Source organism: Ailuropoda melanoleuca, chromosome 5 (genome assembly GCF_002007445.2).
Source record: "Ailuropoda melanoleuca isolate Jingjing chromosome 5, ASM200744v2, whole genome shotgun sequence".
Classification (NCBI taxonomy): Eukaryota; Metazoa; Chordata; class Mammalia; order Carnivora; family Ursidae; genus Ailuropoda; species Ailuropoda melanoleuca.
Window position 1 is genome coordinate 64,572,239 of NC_048222.1, and position 23,850 is coordinate 64,596,088.

The window sequence follows — 23,850 nt, forward strand, 5'->3', positions numbered from 1 at the left end:
CCGGGTCCCTCTCGCCATAAATAAATGTCATGTTAGATACTACCGAATTACAGGATGGCAGTGCTGATGGAAATAAAGCATACTAAATCCTTTTATTTGACAAGTGAGGAAAATTAGTCTCAATAATTTAAGTGACTCGTCCAACCAGATACATCACCAATAAGCAAGAAATTGCAAACTAATGCCATGATCCAGCTAGCTTTCTGCCCTCGACGTTAGTGATTTAAATAAGGGATTTTGCCTTGATTATCATTAAGGAAAGTCAGTTTCAGGGGGTGCCTGGGTGGCTCAGTCGGTTGGGTGTCTGCCTTCGGCTCAGGTCATGATCACAGGGTCCTCGGATCCAGCCCCGCGTCAGGATCCCTGCTCAGCGGGGAGTCTGCTTCTCCCTCTCCCTCTGCCTCTCCCCCTGCTGTGCTCTCTCTCTTGCTCATTCTCTCTCACATAAATAAATAAAATCTTAAGGAAAAAAAAAAGTCAGTTTCAGGAATAAACTTTCATGCCAGGAGTATCAACCACAGAAGGCTTCACCACCACAAACCACCAAGCACGAGGAAGCAACGCGCACCGGAGGCACAAGACACAAATTCACAAATCATTATTCATTCAAATCAGCTGGGTGCCAAAGACCCCAGGACATGAGTTACATACACGCCTGCCCAGATATTTTTAGCATGGGGGAGAAAGTATTTTACTTTAAAAGACTGTTAACATCAGACCGTCTAGTCTTCCCCTTTACAATCTGAGCTACTTTATCTACAAAATGGGACAAAATTATAGTTTTAAATTGTATTTCTCTTTTCTCAAAAAGTTCCAAACTTTCTCTAAAATAATGACATCTAAAAGCATTCTCTTTTTTTCCAACAGCCAAACCAAGGTTCCAAACCACTTCAAAAGCACAATAAACCACACAAGCGAACCCTGGGGTTCTCTCATTTTCTGTGCCAGTCCTTGGCATTTTTTTGGTGTGTTTCAAGTCTAATAACATTTTAAGCACTTCACCTTTTGATATTTTTCCCCCACACTGTTCCCAGGGCACAAGAGAATGAGTGGCAGAAGATGACTAATTGGAAAAGAAGAAAAACAGTGATTAAAATCCAGGAGTGAAGATGCCATAATGAAAGCATCAGAAAATTACCTGCTTTGTATGCTCTCCATCATCGAAATCTTCTGGAAACTTCGGCGAAGTGGGCTAAAAGAATATAATATTCAAATCAGCAAGTGCTTGGCAAACTGCCACAGTGAATGCATTTATTCCCCGGAGGTAAGAAAATCAAGGACAGAAATGAAGACAAGGAAAGACTCAAAGTAATACTTTCTTGAAACCCGATGCCCATTGTGCCCAGTACATATATGTTGTTTTAATACAAACTTGACCCAAATGACAGCCTCGGTGACTGCACCTCAGCTGAGGACAAAGTATTTTAAAATTGAACGGTTTCAGAGGAAGACAAAATAGCTTTAGTAAACACACAGATGAAAAGAGGCAAAAAACACCAAAGCCCACAAAGAGCCAAAGAAAACCATTAATACTGAAACCTCTACCTGCTGAAAACCTCTCACCTTTCTGGTAAATAAGAGCTCAATCATAACATTAACTTGCCAGTCTCGTTTTTTGTTTTTTTCTTTTTTACAGTTTAGATATTCTTGAAATGAGGGAACAAACATGAATTTTAGACTAAGAAAGGCACTTCATGCAGGACATAATCCTGTAAGAACATTCCAAGTCAAGGCAAGGACATGGTAATCACTTATCTCCATACTTTGTGAACACCACGGTCCATGCCACACTGCAAATAAAACAGTTTAACAGTTTTCAAAAATATCTAGAAGACTGTGGCTCACGAGAAAAGAAGGCTCGTTGCATCTCTTGCTCATGAACCGCCAATCTCCATCACCCTCGCCCAAACCTTCCTCTCCACTTTCAGCCTAGTGCTGTTTGCAGTGGCCATCCTTGGCCTCACGAACTATTAACGTTAGTCCCTTTTAGTCTGGGCAACAACTGAGGCAAGGATTAATCCCAAGTACGCAGAGGGAGACTTCCCTCATTAAAAAAAGTCAAGAGGCTGACTATCATCTTCAGACCCTTTTTAACTTCTGGCCATGGGGGTACCGTTTAGGCATTAACACCACATCCACTCAGTGGGAACCTTTAATTTCTAGAACTAAATATCTATTTTCCTTTTAACCTATTCCCACTGTTGCAACTTTATTGGTATCTGCAAAATTTCTGGATCCTTTCTTTGCTTTAAAACCACTGGGCGGGGCACCTGGGTGGCACAGTTAGTTAAGCATCCGACTCTTGATTTTGGCTCAGGTCATGATCTCAAGGTCATGAGATCAAGTCCCATGTCATGGAAATTCTCTCTCCCTCTCTTTCCCTTTGCCCCTCCCCGTGCTTGCACGGCAGACACTCCCTCTAAAATGAATACACAAAATCTTAAAAAAAAAAAAAAAAAAAAAGAAATAAGGTAACAGTAAGACTGCCTCTTTCATATTATAAATACCAGAAAAATATCCTGCATTAAATTCTGACATTCATGCTAAGATTTGGGTTGCTGGAAACTGAGGCATTAAACAATGTGATACGTACATCTCTGAGTTGGTTGAGAACAAAGATTCTTTCTGAGGCTGTGACCATGGGGTGATAGGACATCTCAAAGAAGATAATTCCCAGGCTGAAGAGATCCACTTTCTAGGGAGTAAAAGGAACTGTATTTAGACAGCCTTGACACGAATGTGTCATTTACCAGGGAATGAGAGTATGAACACTGTTAGCTGCAAAAAAAAGTTTGCATAAGGGAAAAACAAGCCACACTAGAAAAAAACTTGATTTATTCTAAAAAATCATAGTTATAAAGTACAGATAAAATACCTGGTATGACATCTCAACACTTTCCTTGAAAATTCATTGTCACTGGTTTAGCTGTATACACAGACGTAGAAAACCACTGGCCAAACACTGAGAGTAATCACTACACAGCAAGGACAACTGAGATCTGTCAAAGGATCTGCTTTGCACCTTTACAAATCATCTTGAAAGTGGAATGCAGACCAAAATCTGCAGTTGACAGGAGAGGTCAGCTACTGATTGCAAAGCCATACCAATGAAGACAGAAAGATCATGTGACTAATCCTAATAGAATAGGGAAATACAACTAAAAAGAAAAGGGACGAGTCAGTGCAGTGTCAGGGAGGGAGCTGCCGAGGGGAGGAATGATGTGCAGAGAGCGGAGGGCCTGAGGCAGCCAACAGAGTCCTGCTGACAGGAGACTGTCCACGGCAAACTACTCACAGGCACACAAGCCACATTCAAGGGCAACTCTGGCATGAATTTGAACTCCAGGAGTAGTAGGAGAGACTCTAATTATCACCAGTGACCTCCCAAGTCCTAAAAACAAACATTTGCTGTGGTATTTCCGACACACTGGCTGTAGAAAATGTGGAACATCCAGAGAAGCACCAAGAAAAACAGCACTCACTCATTACCCCGCTGCTCAAGGATACTTACTACTGATGTCTGAGATAGTTGCCCACCCCTGTGGGTTTTTACATCCACGCACCCATGCACACAGGCACACACATTGTAAAACTAGAATCATACGTTTTGTAACTTTTATTCCCCTAAGATAGCGTGAATATTTTTCAACTACTGTATCGCTTTTCTAAAACAGGTTTCTAAAACATGATTTTAATGACATATTGTATTCAATTACATGGAAGTCCCATAATTTATTTAACCATTCGTTTCTTAACACCGGTATTTCTCACTGTTCTAAATAGTGACAAACCCCTTTTATACCCATCTTTTTGGATGTTGTTTCCGCTGGGTAAATTTCAAAAGGGAGAAGTGCTGGGCTAGAGGGTTGAAAGAGCCTCTAAGTATTTCATTACAATCTGCAAACTGAACTAAAGGCGCCCGCACCCACCGCGCCACGCCCACCGCGCCACGCCCACCGCGCCACAGCTGGGTATTTGGCAGTCCAGTGAGTTTAATTCTAGTCACTGCCCAGCGCTCCTTGCCAGAACCAAAACCCAGGCTTGGGGTTCACTGTGAGCCTGAAAATACGCTCTGAGGTGAACCGCCTGCCTAGTGTATTTTTGAAAATCAGCTCTACACTCTCACCCTAAGGGATCCCATCCAGTCTCATGGCTTTAAATCCCATCTGTGTGCCGATGACTCTCAAATTTATACCTCTGATTCTGACCTTTCTTCTAGACTCAAGTCCCGAGTCTTTAATAACCTACCGGACATCTCTAACTGGATCTCTCATCAGGCATTTCCAAATTAACATGTGCCCCCCCCCCCGGAAATGGAATTTTCCTGCTGTCTCCTCCTGTCTCTCCCCATCTTGGTCAACCAGCCTGCTCCCAGCTGCTCCAGCAGAAATGTGAACACTGTCCTATCACCTTCCTTTTCCCCACCCAACGTCTGCTCCATCAGGAATGCCTGGGAACCCCCCTCCACAATGTGTCTTACTCATCACTTACACTGCTACTATTCTGGTTCCAGCTAGCCACCCCACCTGACTTCGGCAAAGCCTCCAGCCCCATCTGACCCCGGTCTTCCTTTCCAGCTTCATGTCATGCCTCTCCCCCGCGTCGCTCACCATGCTGTAGCTGCTTGCATATTCTTTTTGATTGTCTCCCATGTGCCAAGTGAGCGCTCACTCAGAGTTTTCCCCTTACGCATGCTATTTCTTCTGCTTACCCCTTTTTCCTCTCAGTTCCCAACTTCATGTGGCTTGTCCCTTCTTTATCCTTAAAGCCATCCTCTGGAGGAAGCCTTCTCTGGTCAGTTTATCTGGAGATGATGCCTCCTATTGTTCTCTAGTCACTGGAGTCCATTTCTTTTCTTAACAATTTGTGATTATTTTATTTTTTCACTTGTTTATTGTCTGTTTCATCCACCAAAGGCTAAACTCCCCAAGGGCTGGAGTAAGACGCCCACCTTATTAGTCAACTGTCCTGTTCTCTGTATTTCTGGGGCCTGGCTTAGGAAGCGTTAGCACAATTCCTCTCTGGATGGACAGACTGTAAGTAAGGTCCTTCACAGCAACAGCAGCCGCCTCAGCGGAGTTGTCAACTCAACACACATGTGGATATTACCAAGGGAATCAGTGTTCCTGTTTCCGCTGCTAATTAACACCAAACGCTGTGATCTTCATGTTCTCACTACAATCTCACTCTTGAGACCTCCCCTTCTCCCCAGAAAGCTTCCCCTTTACCTGGTTGTACGTGGGTCTACTGCTTCCTTGGACCTCTGGGCTTACGTATAAAGCAGTACCAACCATGCCAGTCAAATGACCTGCGTGGAAGAAGACAAAGGGAAACCTTTCTAATAACAGGACTTAAGAGGTAAGGCAAATTTTCATTAAAAAAGGGGGGGAGGGTTTCTCAGGAGTGAGGCATGATCTGTTAATTGTTCACGGGCTTCAGAGGAAGCAGCAGCATGCCCTTCACCGAGGGATTAACCCGAAGTCACGTATGGCCACAGACTCTGTTCCACACAGGAGGTCTTGGCTGTTGCAGAGGGGGCAGTGCAGACAGAAGACCCCAGACGTCCCAGGTCATGAAGTAACCTCACATTACCATGTGGGGTCAAAGTGTAACTGTCTATCCATGAGAGCCAGTTATTCTAACTGAAGCTCTGATTTCCTGAAGTTTCGAGGAACAGTTAATATAATGAAGAGGGGGAAAAATTAAAGCATTTTCATGATTCTGTTAATTTAATGAGTAATGGTAATTTGCTTTACAATAAAATCTTGACAGATGAAAAACAGGTTTCAGATTAAGAAATTTTGTACTGTATGGCATACTTGAATTTTTCCTAAGACGAAATCTTATGTTGAGTGTTCTTACCACAAAATTAAGTAATAATAATAATAATTAAGAGGGCAGGAAGAAACTTGGATGTGATGGATATGTTTATGACATAGGTTGAGTGGATGGTTTCATGCGTATACATGTATCTCCACGCTTCTCAGGTGGTATACATGATATTTGCACAGATTTTTGTATGTTTAAAAAAAAGAAGAGAGAGAGAGAGAGAAAATAAGGGAAGAAAACCCTTGTGGTCTGCTTTTTAATTCACTAACTGAATATGCAGTCTCCTGTATTTACCTGAAGGGTCTGATTTAGTCAAGTGATCTGCCGAATCATCTTGCTTGCCGTCAGCCTAAAAACACAGGCCGGCCAAAGATCATTATTAGTGTTGTTATTCCACAGCAATGGCCTCTCCACTTCTAAATGAAGACTGACTGAAAAATTACACACACAAAACAGACTAACCACAATAATGCTTTTTCTGTGCTCTAAATAGTTTTAGTTGAGTTAGCCTGCTAATGCGGGACTCCTGGAAACCCCCATGACATCAAGGAGAAGAGCCCCTCAGTGAGGAACTCCTCCTTCAAGGCAGAAGGCCCCGAAAGAGAAACCAATTTATTTTCACGTTTGCAAACGCCAAAGCAGAATCTGTTTACCAGCAGATTAAGAGCGTACGAACCACCACCACAAACTCACTTTCGGACTTTCCCGCTGCTACCTAAGAGGGTCCATGCTTACTCTTCTTCCCTAGCGGCTGGTCGCCACATCCACTCCCCTGTCCCTGCCAGCCCCTCGCAGGCAGGCCCACCGTTCTCAGCTGCATCCGGGACAGCACCATCTCACGCACTGCCTCAGTCACCCCTGCATGGGCTCCTCTCACACGCACCGCCGTCCGTAACGGCATCTCTCACGTTCTCCACGGCAGGCCCTACTCCGGGGGCTTCACCTGTACTCTCCTTTTATCCTGTCGACAACTCTCTGAAGTAGGTTCTAGCATTAGGCATGTCATACAGATGAGGTACCGAGAGGTTAACTAAGCTGCCCGAGGTCACACCACAAGGAAGTGGCAGGGAAAATCGGATTCTAGCCCCGGTCGGGGGCCTCTGCAGCCTGTGCTCTTACCTGCTCACTATACTACAGCCTGCAGATACTAAGTTACATTCTTTGGTTTGGGGATCGGGATCCCCATCGCAAGGCCCTTCCTTGGTCTTAGCACTTGTCCCACTATTCTGCTCAGGACCACACCCTCACTGTCCCCCTTCCGTTTCCTCCCTCTCCATTCCTAACCTCACCTTCTAGTTTTGTCCCTATGGTTGTTCTCACCACTGATCTAAATCTCTGACCACCCTTAGAATTGCATGCATGTACTAGAGATTTCGTGCCTAGCAACTCTGGCTTATGGGAAGACTCTCCTCTGGCACTTAAGGCCTCCCCCTACAAGACTCCCCAACTTTCCAGCATCCTCACCACTCCCCTGACGCTTCACAGTTTTAACCAACCAGACAACATGCTGACCTCCCGACAGTCATGTCTGTTCACCCCAGGGCCTTTGCTTATGCTGTCACTCTCAGATCTCTTGCCCTGGTCTGCCTTCAATCTCAGCCTGCTGGACTCCCAGCCATCCTTTAAGGCCCATCTGAAATGCTCGTTTCTTTATATGACCTCTCTGGGTCCTCATAACCATATGTCAGTTTTCTCCTGCCTTTTGTTCTTTTATCACTGTTTCTCTCACTTCATATTCTTTTAGTTTTGCATGTTAAACCACTATTCTATAATGATGTCTAGGACTGGTTCTTCTGGGGTTCCATGGTTTTTTGAGCTCTATTTCCTTAAATGAACAAAAAGCCCCTCAAGGGTAAAGCATCTAGCCCAGTGCCTGGCATGGTAGACTGAATGGCCAAATTATCTCATCAAGTATTATATGCCTTTGCCCTAAATATCATCCACAAAATAATAATTTTATGTCTCTCAAGTGGAACATCCGCACTACAATGTATTCATCCTTTCAAAGCCGGAAGGATCATTTGTAGCTCACCCCTTCAGACCCAGAATTTCCTGAGGATTACAGAGCAGAGTTCAATCAACTCATAACCATGAACGTGCTGCAAGACAGGATTATCAAGGCACATGGGTCCATTTTTTAGGCACAGTCTGAAAAATACTCACAGTGAAGGCTAGATGGTCTGTCGCTAAACCAAAATCACCTATTTTCACATGGTCGTCGGAATCCAAAAAAATGTTGACAGGCTTCAAATCCCGGTGAATCATTCCCTGATGGAAGAGAAAATATAACTGTTTCCCAACACAGTTTATAGTTTACCTGTTTCCTAATTTCAAAGGCCAACCTAATGACGAGATGCAGATGAGGTCTTCTCCCTCCGACTGGTCCAGGCTGTCTGGCCTCTCCACTGTCTTCCAATGACTATCCTGCCAATGACCTTGCCACCACCTCCCAGTCTACCTGCTGGCAGTCCTAGAGGAGGTCAAATCCAAGTGGTTCCCTGGGGGCATCCAAGGGCCCCCTCCACTGGGTTCCCAATCTCTCTCTCTGCGGCATCACAGACCCTGCAGCATCTCTGTTTGGGGAGATACACACCATGTTCATTCCTTCTCCTATTCTTCTCTTCATACTATTTCCCCTGCCTCGAAAATTCTTGTTTCCTCCGCTCATTTGAATTGTGCCAACAGTACCAAATGCCAACTCCCCTACAAAGCCTTCCGCAGTGATTCTAATTCAACTGCATCCCCAGTGCACACGTAAGTGCTCAACGATTAACTGTTGCGTGAACTTGGCTTTCGCCCCTTCCTACTGGCACCTTCATGATGCTTACTGTTTCAGGTGCTACAATATAGGAAATAATTAAAACACCTTATTATATGATCCCTTTACTGTTACATGAAGGTAAATTTTGGCTCCTTCAAAAGAGAACAAGTCCCTCCCAAGTATGGGGTTTCTATATCCTTGTGCCGGACTGCATTTCTAGGTGGGGCACAGCATTAGACACCCAGCAGATGGTTAGCAGATGCTGAGCAAATGAGATGCAGGGGAAGAGAGCGCGCGGGGAGCAGTTCTAGGACCCTGGGCGATATCACTGTAACAGAGTTCTAATGGCCGTCATTAGAATTCATTTTTATTTCCAACCTTGCAAACATTATACCACCAAATCATTTATAAACTAGACATGTGTAAATTACAGGCCTGGTTTTTCAGTATAAAAATAGGAGTGTATAAACATTTTCAGGTTAAAGAAAATTATGCAAAGGAAAAAAAAACATATGTACACTGCCCAATGCATCAGATAATCCCATTTTTAAGATGTAAGCAGTTTCACCCTGAAGCTAGGTCCGTTAGCATTTACGTTGTCATGACAATTTCTGGCTTTATAAAATGACATTTTATACTATGTGGTGAGCTGTGTTTCTCAGTCTCATCTCTACCCCTGCCAGATGACATTTTGATTTCACCATGATCCTAGGAAGGACAGCACTAAGCCAGTTAGAATCAAATAACTGGGCCTGTATTAATCACACTCACTTTATTCTAAGCAACTGAAGGAATCACTCTTGCATTTTATGTGTGTTGAAACATCTCTGCTTAACCCAGAGGTTGGAGAACTCTTCTTCTGAAGGGCCAGATAAATATTTTACACGTTATGGGCCCTGCAGTCTCTGCCATAACCATTCAAACCCACAGCTGTAACACAAACACAGCCATAGGCAATATGTAAACAAACCAGCATGGCTCTGCCCCTAAAACTTTATCGTGGACACTAAAATTTGAATTTCACAGAATTTTCATGTGTCATGAAATATTCTTATTGATTTTTTTTTTTTTAACAATCCTTTAAAAATGCAAAAGCTGGGCACCTTGTTGCCTCAATTAGTTAAGTATTGGAGTCTTGATCTCAGGACTGTGAGTTCAAGCCCTGCACTGGGCTCCAAGCTGGGTGTGGAACCTACTTTAAAAGAAAAAAATGTAGGGGCTCCTGGGTGGCTCAGTTCGTTAAGCATCTGCCTTTGGCTCAGGTCATGATCCCAGAGTTCTGGGATCGAGCCCTATGTTGGGCTCCCTGCTCAGTGGGGAGCCTGCTTTTCCCTCTCCCTCTGCTGCTCCCCCTGCTTGTGTACTGTCAAATAAATAAAATCTTTTTAAAAAAAAATGTAAAAGCTTCTCTTAGCTCACAGGTCATATAAAAGCAGGTAGAGGCTGGATTTGACCCCATGGCCACAGTTTGCTGACCCCTGTCCTAACCTTCAATCTTTTCTTTGAACTTTGATACCTTATGCTATTTTATCTTTTGACATGTCTGACCTATAAAAATAAATTTCAATATACCCATAATTTTCCCTCTGTTTCTGTTTTTCTCCAATCTCAGATATTTTTTTGTTGTAAGTTTTATATAAATGTAAGTTTTCAGGCATGAAATGTTATAAAGTTTACTTTCTCATGGATATATGCCAATCCATCCAGAATCTCTCGAAAAAGCCTCCAGAGTCTGACGGTGTCCTGATACAGCCCCTGGTCAATGGTGTCACGCAAAGTGCTCTTTTCACAGTACTCCATCTGGGGACAAGAACAAACCAGGCAGCATCTGATTATACAGGGGTTCAATTAAGGTGGACAATGGCAATTAATGTAATCCTCCATTTTAAACATGTGCTGTGGATTTTAAGTAGTTAAAGGCAAGGCGTAATTGTTTTTTTTGAGAAAAGAAACAAACAGTATTTAAAAAACTGGGGGGAAGAGGCATTATCACAGCACCCCAACATAACCATTTTAATTTTTATCGTTCATTAAAAAATAAGACTTGTTTAAAATCTTTGTCATAATTTCATTATTTTTCAAATAATGAAAAAACTGAGAATTAAGTAAAATTTTATTTGTTCTACACAATTGTTTCCGAATCCAAATTTCCAAAAAGTCTAATTAAAAATCTAATGATGTCATGAGTCTTTCTCATCTGTACTTTGAATTAACGACAGTGACCTTCAAGTCTAGAGCAAAACATGAATATCCAAACATCCACGACAAGGCTCTCTCTCACCCCTTCTTAAATATTAATGTATCAGAAAACAATGCAGTATCATTGAAATCTTCAATCACCACGTAGCCTTTGATTTAGAAAACCGGCCTCTCGGTTTCAAACCAGTGCCAGAGTTGAGATTTCTCATGAAGAAGGATTTTGCTGTTTTTAAAGAGAGGAACATCCCCTCATGCTCTAACCACCTCCAGATTCTGACTCATTCTCGAGCCCTCCCAGGGCCTGTGACTCCCAGACTGTGATCCGGCCACACCTCCAGACACACCTCCCTACGCACTTCTGACTCATAACTGTCTGGAGACTGAATGCACGGAGTGCAGACCTAACAGTTAGTGGTTTAGAGGACAAATGCTTTATCTGTGAGTGGTACCTCAGAGATGTTTGTATTAGGGAATAATTAAAAGCAGCCACCTAATTAGTCTCTTTTCAAACGCTGTACTTGTCTGAGGCTTCGTTTCTGGCACACAGTACTGCATCCCACACTTAAAGATCTGCCTACTTACAGACAGGGCTGCAAATCCTAATAATGCCCCATGGTCCTATTTACTTGGGGGAGAGGCAGGCTGTTCCTCGTGGGTCTGCGATCGTCTCTCTGCGGGCAAAGCTCCCCACTGTCCGGGACTCTGGCCCTCAGGCATAGGGGCAGGCTTCCTTTTACTAAAGCCCCATTGAAGTGGTTTGCCTGGGGCTCCTGTCACCCAGGGGTTCCAGGACTTTAGGCACTTGGCCTGAAGCCATGCTGGTGTTTCTGCACGTGCAAGATGTGTCCGCATCACGCCTTACTTGTTCAGATTCAACTTGTTAGACAGAGTGGAACTTCTGTACGTGCAAGTCCAGCATTTACAGAACTCAGGTATGGTTCTAATGATCTTAAAGACGTTATTTCTCTTGCTCTTCACCAGTCATTGAGATAGCTAGATGCGCACAGAATGAGGAAGAAACTTGTCGGAGCTCACAGGCTGTGACTGGGGGATCCAGGACGAGAACTTACACAGCCTGAGTCCAGAGCCCATAACCACCGCCCTATGCCGTCTCCTGCTACGGTACAGAAACACGAGTTCAAGGCTCGGGGGCAGGGCCTCCATGCCATGATCGGCTTGGGTCAAGTCATCTGCGGCAGTGCCGGGGAGCCCTCCTCTGCCCACCGTCTTGCTCTAGCCTCCTGCAACATCCCCACAGCAACCACCGGGAGGTGCTGTGTCACCAAGCCGCGCCCACGCCCGGGCCTCACCTGGATGTACAGGTAGTGCACGGCTTCCACGGTCGCCGATGGCTCGCTTTCATGGCAACTGCTCTTCCCATTGCAGTCTTCATCCTAATCCAAGGGGAACACGGGAGAACTCAGGAATGGGAGTGGAAATGGGACACGACCATCACCTTGCTCCAGTCCTTTGTGCCCGCCCCCAACACACCCACGGACATCCTGCTGCCTCAGGGGGGAGGCTGCCAGCATTGAAAGGGCAATTGTGCTATTACTAGAACCTACTGCCTGGCTTGCACGTATGTCACTATATAGAATAATGATGGGGGAAATAGGCAGGTATTACAGTGTGCGCTCTACAGAAAGATTCCAAGTCAAGTCAATTCTTTCTTACCACGGGTATCTTTCTATGGGTAAGAAAGGAAAAATGTGTACAGGCTAGTATTTTAAGGTTTCAGACTTCATGGAATGCCTTTCTTTGATGGCAGGCTTCCTTTGGAAACAGAAGAGAAGAGATCCATCCTTAGCTAAATCAACCTAAATGTTGATGATATTAGCAAAAAGCACACCGCCCTCAGGCCGCACCACTCAGGGAAAAGCACCGGGCTGCCACTTACTGTGACTGACCCTCCAGAATGCTCTTCCACAGGGTGAATCTATTTTTCCCCTACAGGTCATTTTCTAACTCTTGTCCCTTTTTTTTTTTTTTTCAAGTTCTTTTAGGGGCACCTGGGTGGCTCAGTTGGTTGAGCGTCTGCCTTGGGCTCAGGTCAGGATCTCAGGGTCCTGGGATGGAGTCCTGCATTGGGCTCCTAGCTCAGCGGGGAGTCTGCTCCTCTCTCTGCCTGCCACTTCCCCTGCTCGTCTGAATAAATAAATAAGAACTTAAAAAAAAGATAAAGTTCTTTGGTTCTTCTCATAAATGTATTTAAGTATTTCCCCTCAACAGCACCTGGGGAAAAAGGACTGGCTGAGGAAAAAGCATCAGGTACCATCTGACGGTTTCTGATTTACAGTTTGTGGAAGAATTTTTCAACATTTTTCCTTTAGCAAAGGAAAAAAAGAAGCACCTCTGTTCCGCAACAATCAAGTTCTACTCTTGAATCATTTACATACCCTGGGGATTATCTGTAGAAGACTGTTAATCTCTTGGAGGCTTCTACCCATCAATTAGAATGCCCGTGGGATGTTGTCCTTAACTGAGCAAAACCAGGATTATAAATTTGGGCTCCCATAATAATTAAATGCACAACTAATGCTAAAATCAAAGCAGCAGTTATAATTTATGTTTTTTTAAGATCTTATTTATTTGAGAGAGAGAGGAAGGGAGGGAGCATGAGCAGGGTGATGGGCAGAGGGAGAGAAGCAGGCTCCCCGCTGAGCAAGGAGCCCCATGTGGGGCTCGATCCTGGGACTCCAGGATCATGACCTGAGCGGAAGTCACTTACCCGACTAAGCCAAGCAGGTGTCCCTATAATTTACAAATTTAAACCAAGAGTATTTGAAGGTACTTTTAATAAAAAACCAGGGAATTCCTTCTTGAAAATGCTGGAGAATTCATTCAAATCCCCTTCAAATCAATTTAACTGCTTATCTAACAAGGTCTAAATGTAGACTTTTATCTACTATGAATGCACCCTTATAATTGCTTATAATTCTATTTTTATTCTTGAAAATGAAGTCGTGGCAGTCAACCCCTTCTCATGGAAGTTTCCTCTGCACCAACGATGGCCAGTCCTAGTTGTCACTGCCACGCAACAGCATTCAGGGGCTCTGCCGCTCTGGGCAGAGGAAANGCCAAGCAGGTGTCCCTATAATTTACAAATTTAAACCAAGAGTATTTGAAGGTACTTTTAATAAAAAACAGGTAATTCCTTCTTGAAAATGCTGGAGAATTCATTCAAATCCCCTTCAAATCAATTTAACTGCTTATCTAACAGGGTCTAAATGTAGACTTTTATCTACTATGAATGCACCCTTATAATTGCTTATAATTCTATTTTTATTCTTGAAAATGAAGTCGTGGCAGTCAACCCCTTCTCATGGAAGTTTCCTCTGCACCAACGATGGCCAGTCCTAGTTGTCACTGCCACGCAACAGCATTCAGGGGCTCTGCCGCTCTGGGCAGANGAGCCTGATGTGGGGCTCGATCCCATAACGCCGGGATCACGCCCTGAGCCGAAGGCAGACGCCCAACCGCTGTGCCACCCAGGCGCCCCTCTATTTTTATTCTTGAAAATGAAGTCGTGGCACTCAACCCCTTCTCATGGAAGTTTCCTCTGCACCAACGACGGCCAGTCCTAGTTGTCACTGCCACGCAACAGCATTCAGGGGCTCTGCCGCTCTGGGCAGAGGAAGATGCAGGGCTGAGTGGGGTCCAAGACCTCAAACAGTGTTTTTCCAAACTTTTCAGACCATGATTCACACGAAGAAATTATTGTATATCACACCAGCTCACATACTCATGTGAGGCATGGTACAAACATGTTACCTTTCCTAGTGTGACGCATGGTCTCCACTCTTCCCTACAGCACTAAAAATTAAATGAAGCTGGCTGTGGGCCTGAAAACTGATTCCACAGCCTATTACAGGACCATGACTCAGTGTCAAAACACTGTTCTAGATGATGGTTTATGAGAATAAGTAATCTGTATTAACTGGTCATAGAGACCAACATAACTGTACAATTAGGCTGTTTAATTACTCAAATTGATCCCTATCCCCAACCACATTAAGCTTCCCCAAAACTAGGAAATGGTTTTCATTTAAAGAAACAAAACAAAAACCAGCATGTCAATTTACTCCTCTCGTCTAAAAGCAGGTATATTAGGTTAAGCACAAATTAAGGTCCATAAAAACAAAGGTGTAGTGTGTACGTTAAATAAATTCAAAACTGACAGTTTCTATATCTGCCTATCCGAGTGAGGCTTTACTGTTCCACCTGGGGTTTATAACATCGAATGCTGGTTTTTTTACATGCCCACCCGATAAAATGGTGTAATTTCTATTTATATATTTACCTGATTCTGACTCTTACTGTTCTCATCTTCAAAGATGATATCACTGTCAGAATCTGAAGCAGGTCTTAAAAAGAGAAACAGAGAAATACTAAAGAAATCAAATTCCCTGTTATAATTCCATAGCTAAGAGTTAAGATCAACTGTACCCAACTGGACAGGATGAAAGCAAACCTGGAAAGTCAAGACCGACCAGGGTAGCTTCTGAGATGCACAACATTTAGGATCGTAATTCTTGACTTTTTGGAACTGCAGTTGGCCCTACGTCAAGATTCTAAGTTAGTTTTTAAATGTCCCAGAGTCGGAAGCCCTAATCCAAAATAATGCTCTTTTAAAAAAAAACTTTCTATCAATGGTACTAAGATGAGGTATTGAAAGGAATTTCTCTTTTTCCTTTCTTCAGGGCTTGGATTTTGGAGATCTTTTGAAGACGAGAGGGAATAAATACCCTTGGGTTGAATCTGGTTCCTCTCTCTACACACAATTCTCTAGGGCAACATGGTGACAGCCCGGGTTTCTAACTGAATCCCCTCTCCCAGGGCGTGGGCCTGGCGCCCCCGCCGATGCTCTTACAGGAAGGGTTGCCGGAAGACGCCCCCGTCCTCGTCCTCGTCCTCGTCATCATCGTCGACGTCCTCGTCGCTGCTGGAGCCCGGGCTGGCGGCGGGGAAGCGGGCGCTGGCCGAGCGCTCGCCCGACGTGCTCCACTCCACGGAGCTGAGGATCGGCGGGGGCGCAGCGCCCTCCACGCTGCCCGGGCCGTCGGGGCCGCTGTTGTGCGCGGGCGGCTGGGATGAAGCTTGCCCATCGCGTGCCTGGGGCCGTGAGTCCGAGTCCGAGTCCAGGGGCAGCATCCCCGAGCCCACTGGCCGCTCGTATCTCTCGATCCAGGCGTTGTAGTAGCGCACGATGTTCTCATGGTGCAGGCGCGACAGCAGCGTCACCTCGCCCTTGATCCTGCGGAAATGCCTGCTGGCTGGGTTGATGGGGATGCGCTTCACCGCGTAGCAGCAGCCGTCCAGCTTGTTCTGCACCTGCCGTGGGGAGAGGGAGGGGAAGGAGCCCGGTGCCCGTCAGCCACTGGGAGCCTCGCAGGCTGGCATTTGCAGCCCGCCCCCATGCCCTCCCAAGGGGAGCCCAGAGTTCTCAGTGAGAAGCAACAGCTACAGTCGAGAGCCACATGTTTCCACCTCTTAAGCTGAACACAGTCTTGACTGCCAAAATCCATAGAAAACATCTCACTTCAAAAGACATGTATATTTAGCTTAGTAAGAGACCTGGAGAAAACATGACCTCCATTTTAATCATTAATTTTACTGACAACTACATTCCTGCTTTTCCATTATCGTATCTGCTATCTCAATTCTGAGAAATTATTTTAACCCTGTTTAAAAAATACTAATTATTTTTGCAGCACCTGGGTGGTACAGTTCCTTAAGTGAGGACTCTTGGTTTCAGCTCAGGTCATGATCTCAGGGTTGTGAGATCAGCCCTGTGCCTGCTCCCTGCTCAGCAGGGAGTCTGCTTGAGAGTATCTCTCCCTCTCCTCCTGCCCCTCCTGCTCGTGCTGCCTCTCCGTCTGTATCAAATAAATAAATCTTGGGCGCCTGGGTAGCACAGTCGTTAAGCGTCTGCCTTTGGCTCAGGGCATGATCCCGGTGTTGGGGAATCAAGTCCCACATTGGCTCCTCCGCTGGGAGCCTGCTTCTTCCCCTCCCACTCCCCTGCTGTGCTCCCTCTCTCTCTCGCTGGCTGTCTGTCACATAAATAAATAAAATCTTAAAAAAAAAAAATCTTAAAAAAAATACTACTTTCTACAGTCAGTATGACGTTTCAGAATTTTAGTTTCTAAATTTTTTTTTTAACACTTCAAATCATTAAATACAAATTAAACTCCAAAAATGTTAATCTGAATACAAATTCTAATTTTGGACTTATCAAGCAGTGTAAACGTGGGCAAATGACTTAATTTCCCTGAAACTCCATTTTCTCATCATACAGTGGCATGTACGCCACTCCCCTCACCACAGAAGTGACTGACTCTAAGGATGAAATGAGTTAGGTGAATGAAGCACTTATGACCAAGGCCTCACTGAGCAAGGGGCTAGTAAAACAAGACTGGTATCAACACAACTACTGCCAAGTGATTTTGTTTATACTAAGACTGTTACTAAGATTTATGACTGATGTTACATTTTAAGACTAGAACAATGCGATTAAGAACACAATAAAGACAAGAAAAATACAAAAGTTTCAAAGTCTCCACATCCTGCCTAGAGACACCTTCTCTCGGGCAGTCACAGGATGCCACCAGGTTGACGGAATTAACTTTTAGAAAATTTTGTTCACCAGAACATTCTGGACCCAATGTGCAGGTCAACTGAGGTGATGAAAAGCAATGATTTGGCCATGGGCACAGGGAGGAACTAGCTGATTACAAAATACAAAATAAAGCATCATTCTCATATGTTTCGATTAGCATGAGAAGGGAGTACTACAAAATTTAGAATCAGATTACCTTTGTGCGGAAACAATGGCAAAAAAAACATGCTTTTGAATAGAACAGATATAGGTCTGAATGCTGGTTTCATCCCCCCCCCTTTTTTTTAAGATTTTATTTAAGATTTGACAGAGAGAGAAAGCACAAGCCAGGAGGAGTGGCAGGCAGAGGGAGAAGCAGGCTCCCAGCTGAGCAAGGAGCCTGATGTGGGGCTCGATCCCAGGACTCTGGGCTGAGCCACCGGCTCAGCCACCCAGGCGCCCTGGTTTCACCCCTTACTGCATGTATGCAACCTCATACAAATTATGTAACTTCTCTGAAGGTCAGTTCCCTAATCGGAAACATGGGGATAATACTTATTTCGTAACAATGTCATAAAACTGGAAGACAGGGTTTGTGAGCCACCTGGCACAGAACCTGAAATATGGAACGTGCTCCAAAAAGCTATGGCCCTGTGTTCTTTTACTGCTACATCACTAACAGAGTAGAGAACAGTGGAAAGTCTTGGCATCGTCTTTGACCTTGAGTCTCAGAACACATCATGAATGCCTGGAGTCACTGACTGGGGTGTGGAGCTCACCAGACTGCAAACTCCCAGGGGTTCACTTATTACAGTGGAAAGGTGTCTAAACCATAATGGGGCCAACTGCTCATGAAATGCCAGATCACTGAACAGAATGCCCTACCCTGACCCATAAAGAGAGATGGAGTGTGAGGGCTGTGGCCTCTCAGAGGGAAAAACCACAGAAGAACTTAGGGGCTTAAATTACTAGATGTTTTTATTGTATAAGCCTACTAATCATTTGTTAAGTACTTGTAAGGAAATGGGGCTTGATAATGTCTCGTGTTGAAGAATCAAAAATACAAACAAGTTAAAAGACTTGATCAAAATTACAGTGTGAGTCAAAGGAATAGTATATACACCCATCACCCACTCCCCTGAAGAGCACTGAGATCACCCAAACAGGGTATCTGCCCACAGTAGGTCTATTTAACCGCCTAACGATAATGTCTACACTATCATGAAGAAAGCTGAAAATTTTCCATCATCTTCTAACTTGCTTTTGGAAAACTTAAGATTGTCTTTCTGTCCCTGACTACCACAGAAAACCTTTTTACTTTGGGGTTGTTGTAAAAGGCCTCCCACAGTAACACCAGTAACCCTTCCTAATAACACTCTCTGAGTCCTAAACAGGCATATGCCCTCCTGAGGGGGGGGCATTTTATCCTGTGAAAGGTAACATGTCTTATATGGATTTAACAATACAATATTAGCCTGGGTCTCCTGAAGTCAAAATACTCAAATGACGCAAGAACAGCTGAAATCTCTCTCTCAAGGGGGGCAGGTAATCATAAGTCACCCAAAGAGACCAGAAAGCAGAAGGGAAGACTTAACAACAGCACGCCTCCATAATGCACCACTGATTTTCTTTCTCAGTAACAGACGGGAAATAAAAGCCACTGAGACCTTCTGGGGCCATTTCCCAGTGAATTCCACCTCAGCTCTAACCTCGCAGCCCTTTTATCTACAGCACCTCTGAAAGCAAATGGGACAAAAAGGACAATTTTCTCTGAACCAAAGCACAGAAAAATGGTCTTCACGGAGAGGGCTTGGCTCCACAAGAAGCCCCGGTATAATCATGTGCTTTTCATGTTAATGCACCGCATCACGCAAGGAGGAAATGATGTGTTCTTAATGTGTCCGCTGGGACTCTGAAAGTAAAGCTTTCACTCTCCAAAGGTGATGAGGGTCATAGTTTCAAATGGTCATATTTACTTCTCTCCCCACTCTCAAAAAAGAACTCCATTAAGTCTGCGGAAAGGGAACAGAGAAGGAGCTCTGAAGGGTCTGGGCACAACTCCGTACCACACCTTGATGACAGCTCCAAAGGCGCCTTTCCCGAGAAGCTGTAATTCTTCAAACTCGATGAAATACCGGGAAAACTGTCTCTGTGTCTCGCTGAAGAATGCTGCACTGGGCAGCTGTTTACTTGGAATAACAGTCTCCACATAATCTTGTCCTCCAGAATCTGAGATGAAAACAAAATGAGAGAAGCAAACAAGGCATCAGAGAAAGAGCAAGGGACGCAAAACCCAACAACAAAGCCAGGGCTGGAAGAGGACCCAACCTGTAGTGTGACCGAGGACCTCTTTCCTCGCACGGACCCTTCGACACTTCTTCGCCTCGTTCTCCTTCAAGGAGCTAGAATATGTAACAGCCCAGGTTATGGGTGGGGCTGAGTCAGACCCCCAGTAAGGGAACCACTATGCCATGGAGCCAGACCCCAAACCTGGGTCTCCTGACCCATCCCCAGCTCTACGGAGGTTCCTTAATCTGTTCCTTGAGTAGCAACAGGGAAATCTAGTTACATGGCAGTAAGGTGACAGGACAAGAAGGGGGAACCAACACGAAGAGAGGCTACCCCAACAGACACTCCAACAGTCAATGCTGGAAAAACCAGGACGGCAAAACAGTTCTATACACACAGTACACATGCGATGAATGGATTTATGTCCAGCTCGGCATAAAACAGAGAAATGATCCAGGCAGTCCGTTCCAGTGTTAGGTTTCTGTGTACTTTCAAAGTAATTTATGTCAAACAGGCTTTCGAGAAAGAGTAGTAACAGACTCACCTTCAGGACTTTGTTCCAATAAAGACATTTTCGGCTGAGGACTGATAAAGCTGTGTTTCAGCAACTGCTGGGCACTCCATCTTTCCTTGTCGTCCAAGCAAACACACCTCAGTGAGAGGGCAGAGAGAATTTCAGTGACCCAGAAAATAATCACTAAACTCACTAATCCAAGGGTTTATTTATTTATGGGCTTATTTTAAGGTAAATACACATCAGAGAACTCATGTTGCTTATGGACCAAAATGCACTCCTAAATGAATACATGCTGGACACCAGGCTGGGTGTAAGTGGGGAATCAAAAAAACATATAGTCTCTAGAGGCAGGAAGACCTACCTCGTGGAACGATTTCTTATACAGGTGTAAGACAGCACAAGTTATGAATTTTCATGCCCACTAAATAGTTCAGTGACTTGCCATCCTACGCTAAGCCTCTCCAGGGACCAGTGAAAAACAAAGTTTTCCGAAAGAAAAGCAAATCTGATGGCCGATGCAGGCTGGGGGCCCAGTAGGACAAACTTTGGACGAAGCCTGTTCAGGGTATGATGTAACTTGGTAACGGTTAAGGACCACTTTTTAAAAAGTCCCACATTTTATCATATACTTTCTTCTCATTCCTTGAACCTTGTTTGGTGTTCTAATAAGTCATTTTCATTCTTTAATGAAGACAAGCTGTACCTTTAACCCAGTGGTTCTCAAGGTGGGTCCCTCACCAGAAGCAGCGGTCCCAGTACGAGCTGGGAATTTGTTACCAATTCTATTTCAACCCCATCCTAGTAAATCAGCAACTCTGGTGGTTTGGGCAGTAATCTGTGCTTTACCAAGCTGTCCAGGTGATTTCAATCCAAGATACGGTCTGAGAACCACTGCTCTCACTAATCTAAACTGTTTGGCTTTTATGACAATGATCCAAGTAGCATCACTTCGTGGCGCGTGACCCTACTCATCAAAAGTGTATTTAAAAGAACCATCACAGTGAATTCCAAACTCACCAGCTATGGTGGCAGTAACTACCTTAAAGGGTAACATTTTATTTTTTTATGCCAACACTAAAATGCAAAACACTCCTAATTTCGTACCCTGAAAAGGACAAGATCACAATAAAAGCATCTGCGTAAGATACTGGCTTCCCCCCACCTAAATTGAAGATTAATTTTAATTACATCAGTAAAACAAAAAAACCTTCTCCGTGCAAATATGGAACCATTACTGATTATGATACAGTCTTTGACTAAATCCCCATCTCTCTCCAGTTCCTCTCGTCTCCTTGAGTGTCTGTCATTCCAGACTTTTTTCTATGCACTTAACACAATAGTGTACAAGATACAGTTTCGCTTTGCAGATATATTGTTGTTGTTGTTTAATGACAGCGTCTTACATTAGCCTCAACTTGCTTTTTTCATGTGCTCCTGTAAAAGACTGCACTGCTGGAAGGCTGTGGGGCAGGGGGACCACCAAGCACTCCTCGAAGGCCAGCTGGGTGTCCTATCATTCAACTCCATTCTGACACTATGTACACCTGGAGATAGCATCCGATCCCACAGGTTGAGGGCTCAGTCCTTTAAGATGGGCCCCCCAACCCCATGCAGATGCTAACTGCAACCTGTGCTTTCAACCAACCAGCTGAAGACTAGAGGTTCCAACAACCCCCTGCTTGGGTTCAAGTTGCCTGCTACAGGGCTTTGCAGAACTCAGAGAATGTTTTATCTCCTAGAGTACCAGTTTCTTATGAAAGGATGTAACTCAGGAACAGCCAGACAGGAGAAATGCAGCACTTCCATGTGCTCACCAACCAGAAGCTCTCCGAACCCCATCCTTTTGGGTTTTTATGGAGGCTTCATTATAGAGACATGATTGATTAAGTCATTAGCTACTGGGGATCGATCCAATGTCCAGCCCTTCTCTACACCCCACAGGTTGGGAAGTGGAACTGGATGTTTAACCCCCTCTGGTCATGGGTTGGTTCTCAGGTCAGCTCTCTGGGCAACCAGCCCTGATCCTCAGGTGAGTTCCAAAATTCACCTCATTAACATAACAAGAGACAATGGTTTTAAGAGCTCTGTGCTTGCCAGGCACTTCCTAGTTACAAGAGAAGGCAAGTCATTAAGTTCTGTGCCTCAGTGATGTCAAATGAAAAATGTTACTAAGAACAGCATATAGAGGGGCGCCTGGGTGGCTCAGTCGTTAAGCATCTGCTTTTGGCTCAGGGTGTGATCCCAGCATTCTGGGATCGAGCCCCCCCCAGCCCCACATCAGGCTCCTCTGGTAGGAGCCTGCTTCTTCCTCTCCTACTCCCCCTGCTTGTGTTCCCTCTCTCGCTGGCTGTCTCTCTGTCAAATAAATAAATAAAATCTTAAAAAAAAAAAAAAAAAAGAACAGCATATAGAGAACAAACAGGGCTGATGGGAGGTGGGTGGGGGATGGGCTAAATGGGTGATGGGTATTAAGGAGGGCACTTGTGATGACCACTGGGTGTTATACATAAGTGATGAATCACTAAATTCTATACCTGAAGCCAATACCACACTGTATGTTAACTAACTGGAATTCAAATAAAAACTTAAAAAGAAAAAATAAAATAAAAAAATAAAAGAAGGCACTGAGGTTTTTATTGCCCTCACATCACCAAGCCGAAAAAAAAAAAAAAGCTCTGTGCTTGAAACAGGGGTGAAGACCAACTATATATTTCTTATTATACATCACAATATTATACCACGTGTCTTAGAGATCTTTCCAAGCCAGTACTTCAAGATCTTTTTGAGCTTACCAGAATTTATTCACATTACATACACATTCTCCTACTGTTGGGCATTTTAGATTATTTCCACTTTTTCACTTGTACAAAAAAATGCTTCAATGAACATCCACATACCATGTCCTACTGGGTTTCTTAAGTCCACTGTCCACCGTAACTCAACTGTGACAGTAATCCAGAAAATTTTAAAGCCTACCTAGAATGAATTGCATCTTTAAGAGATGTTATAAGCCACCAGGATCTCAGTTAAAAAGACAAAATTTTCCAAAACAATCATTTTGGCACCAGACTAGCTCTAAGCAGCAGAGGCAAATGCTACGTCCAGCTCTGAAAAGGGATGAAATGCCTGGAAACTCACCCGTTAGGTGCACTCTCCTCTCGACTGAAGACAGAGGTGACATGTGACACTGCCTAGGCACTGGCCCCTGTACAGGTGTGAGCGAGCTCACTTAATCCTCACAGCCACCTCAGGAGGGAGGCAGTGCTATTATTACATTACTACATTAAATTAAATTATTAAATGAAAACGATCCATTTTACAAGGACAAGCCTTAAGGCAGAGAGTTGAAGTACTCAGCTAGGAAGGGGTAAAGGGGGGACCTGAATCCAGCTGTCCCGCTCCAGGCTGGGCTCTTTCCTATCACAGAGACTGATACGGAGCAAAATCTTTCTCCAAAGGATATTCACCAAGAAGTAGAAAGACAACTACAAACGAAATGTTGCTATGCTTGTGCTGTTGGTGAAATGATTGTTTTCTTTTTTTAACTGGGGCTGGACAGGAGAGGGAGTAAAATAATACAGTGTCCATCAAACCAGTCTAGGATGAGACAGGAATATACCAAAAAATAAAGGACAACCATGTGAAACAGAGTAAGAA

General features: G+C 44.3%; 1 protein-coding gene across 4 annotated transcripts in view; it reads right to left on the reverse strand.

Moving 5' to 3' along the window:
- The window catches only part of EIF2AK4 (eukaryotic translation initiation factor 2 alpha kinase 4), a 104,327-nt gene that overhangs the window by 34,300 nt on the left and 46,177 nt on the right, over positions 1–23,850 (reverse strand). For all 4 annotated transcript variants that reach the window (XM_034661176.1, XM_034661175.1, XM_034661177.1 and 1 more), the window contains 11 exons: positions 20,221–20,327; positions 19,459–19,616; positions 15,660–16,120; positions 15,090–15,153; positions 12,100–12,183; positions 10,268–10,390; positions 7,993–8,097; positions 6,124–6,178; positions 5,229–5,308; positions 2,594–2,695; positions 1,139–1,192 (listed from right to left, as the gene is read on the reverse strand). In XM_034661176.1, the coding sequence (XP_034517067.1) occupies positions 1,139–1,192; positions 2,594–2,695; positions 5,229–5,308; positions 6,124–6,178; positions 7,993–8,097; positions 10,268–10,390; positions 12,100–12,183; positions 15,090–15,153; positions 15,660–16,120; positions 19,459–19,616; positions 20,221–20,327 (1,393 nt within the window). The remainder of the gene's footprint in view (positions 1–1,138; positions 1,193–2,593; positions 2,696–5,228; positions 5,309–6,123; positions 6,179–7,992; positions 8,098–10,267; positions 10,391–12,099; positions 12,184–15,089; positions 15,154–15,659; positions 16,121–19,458; positions 19,617–20,220; positions 20,328–23,850) is intronic.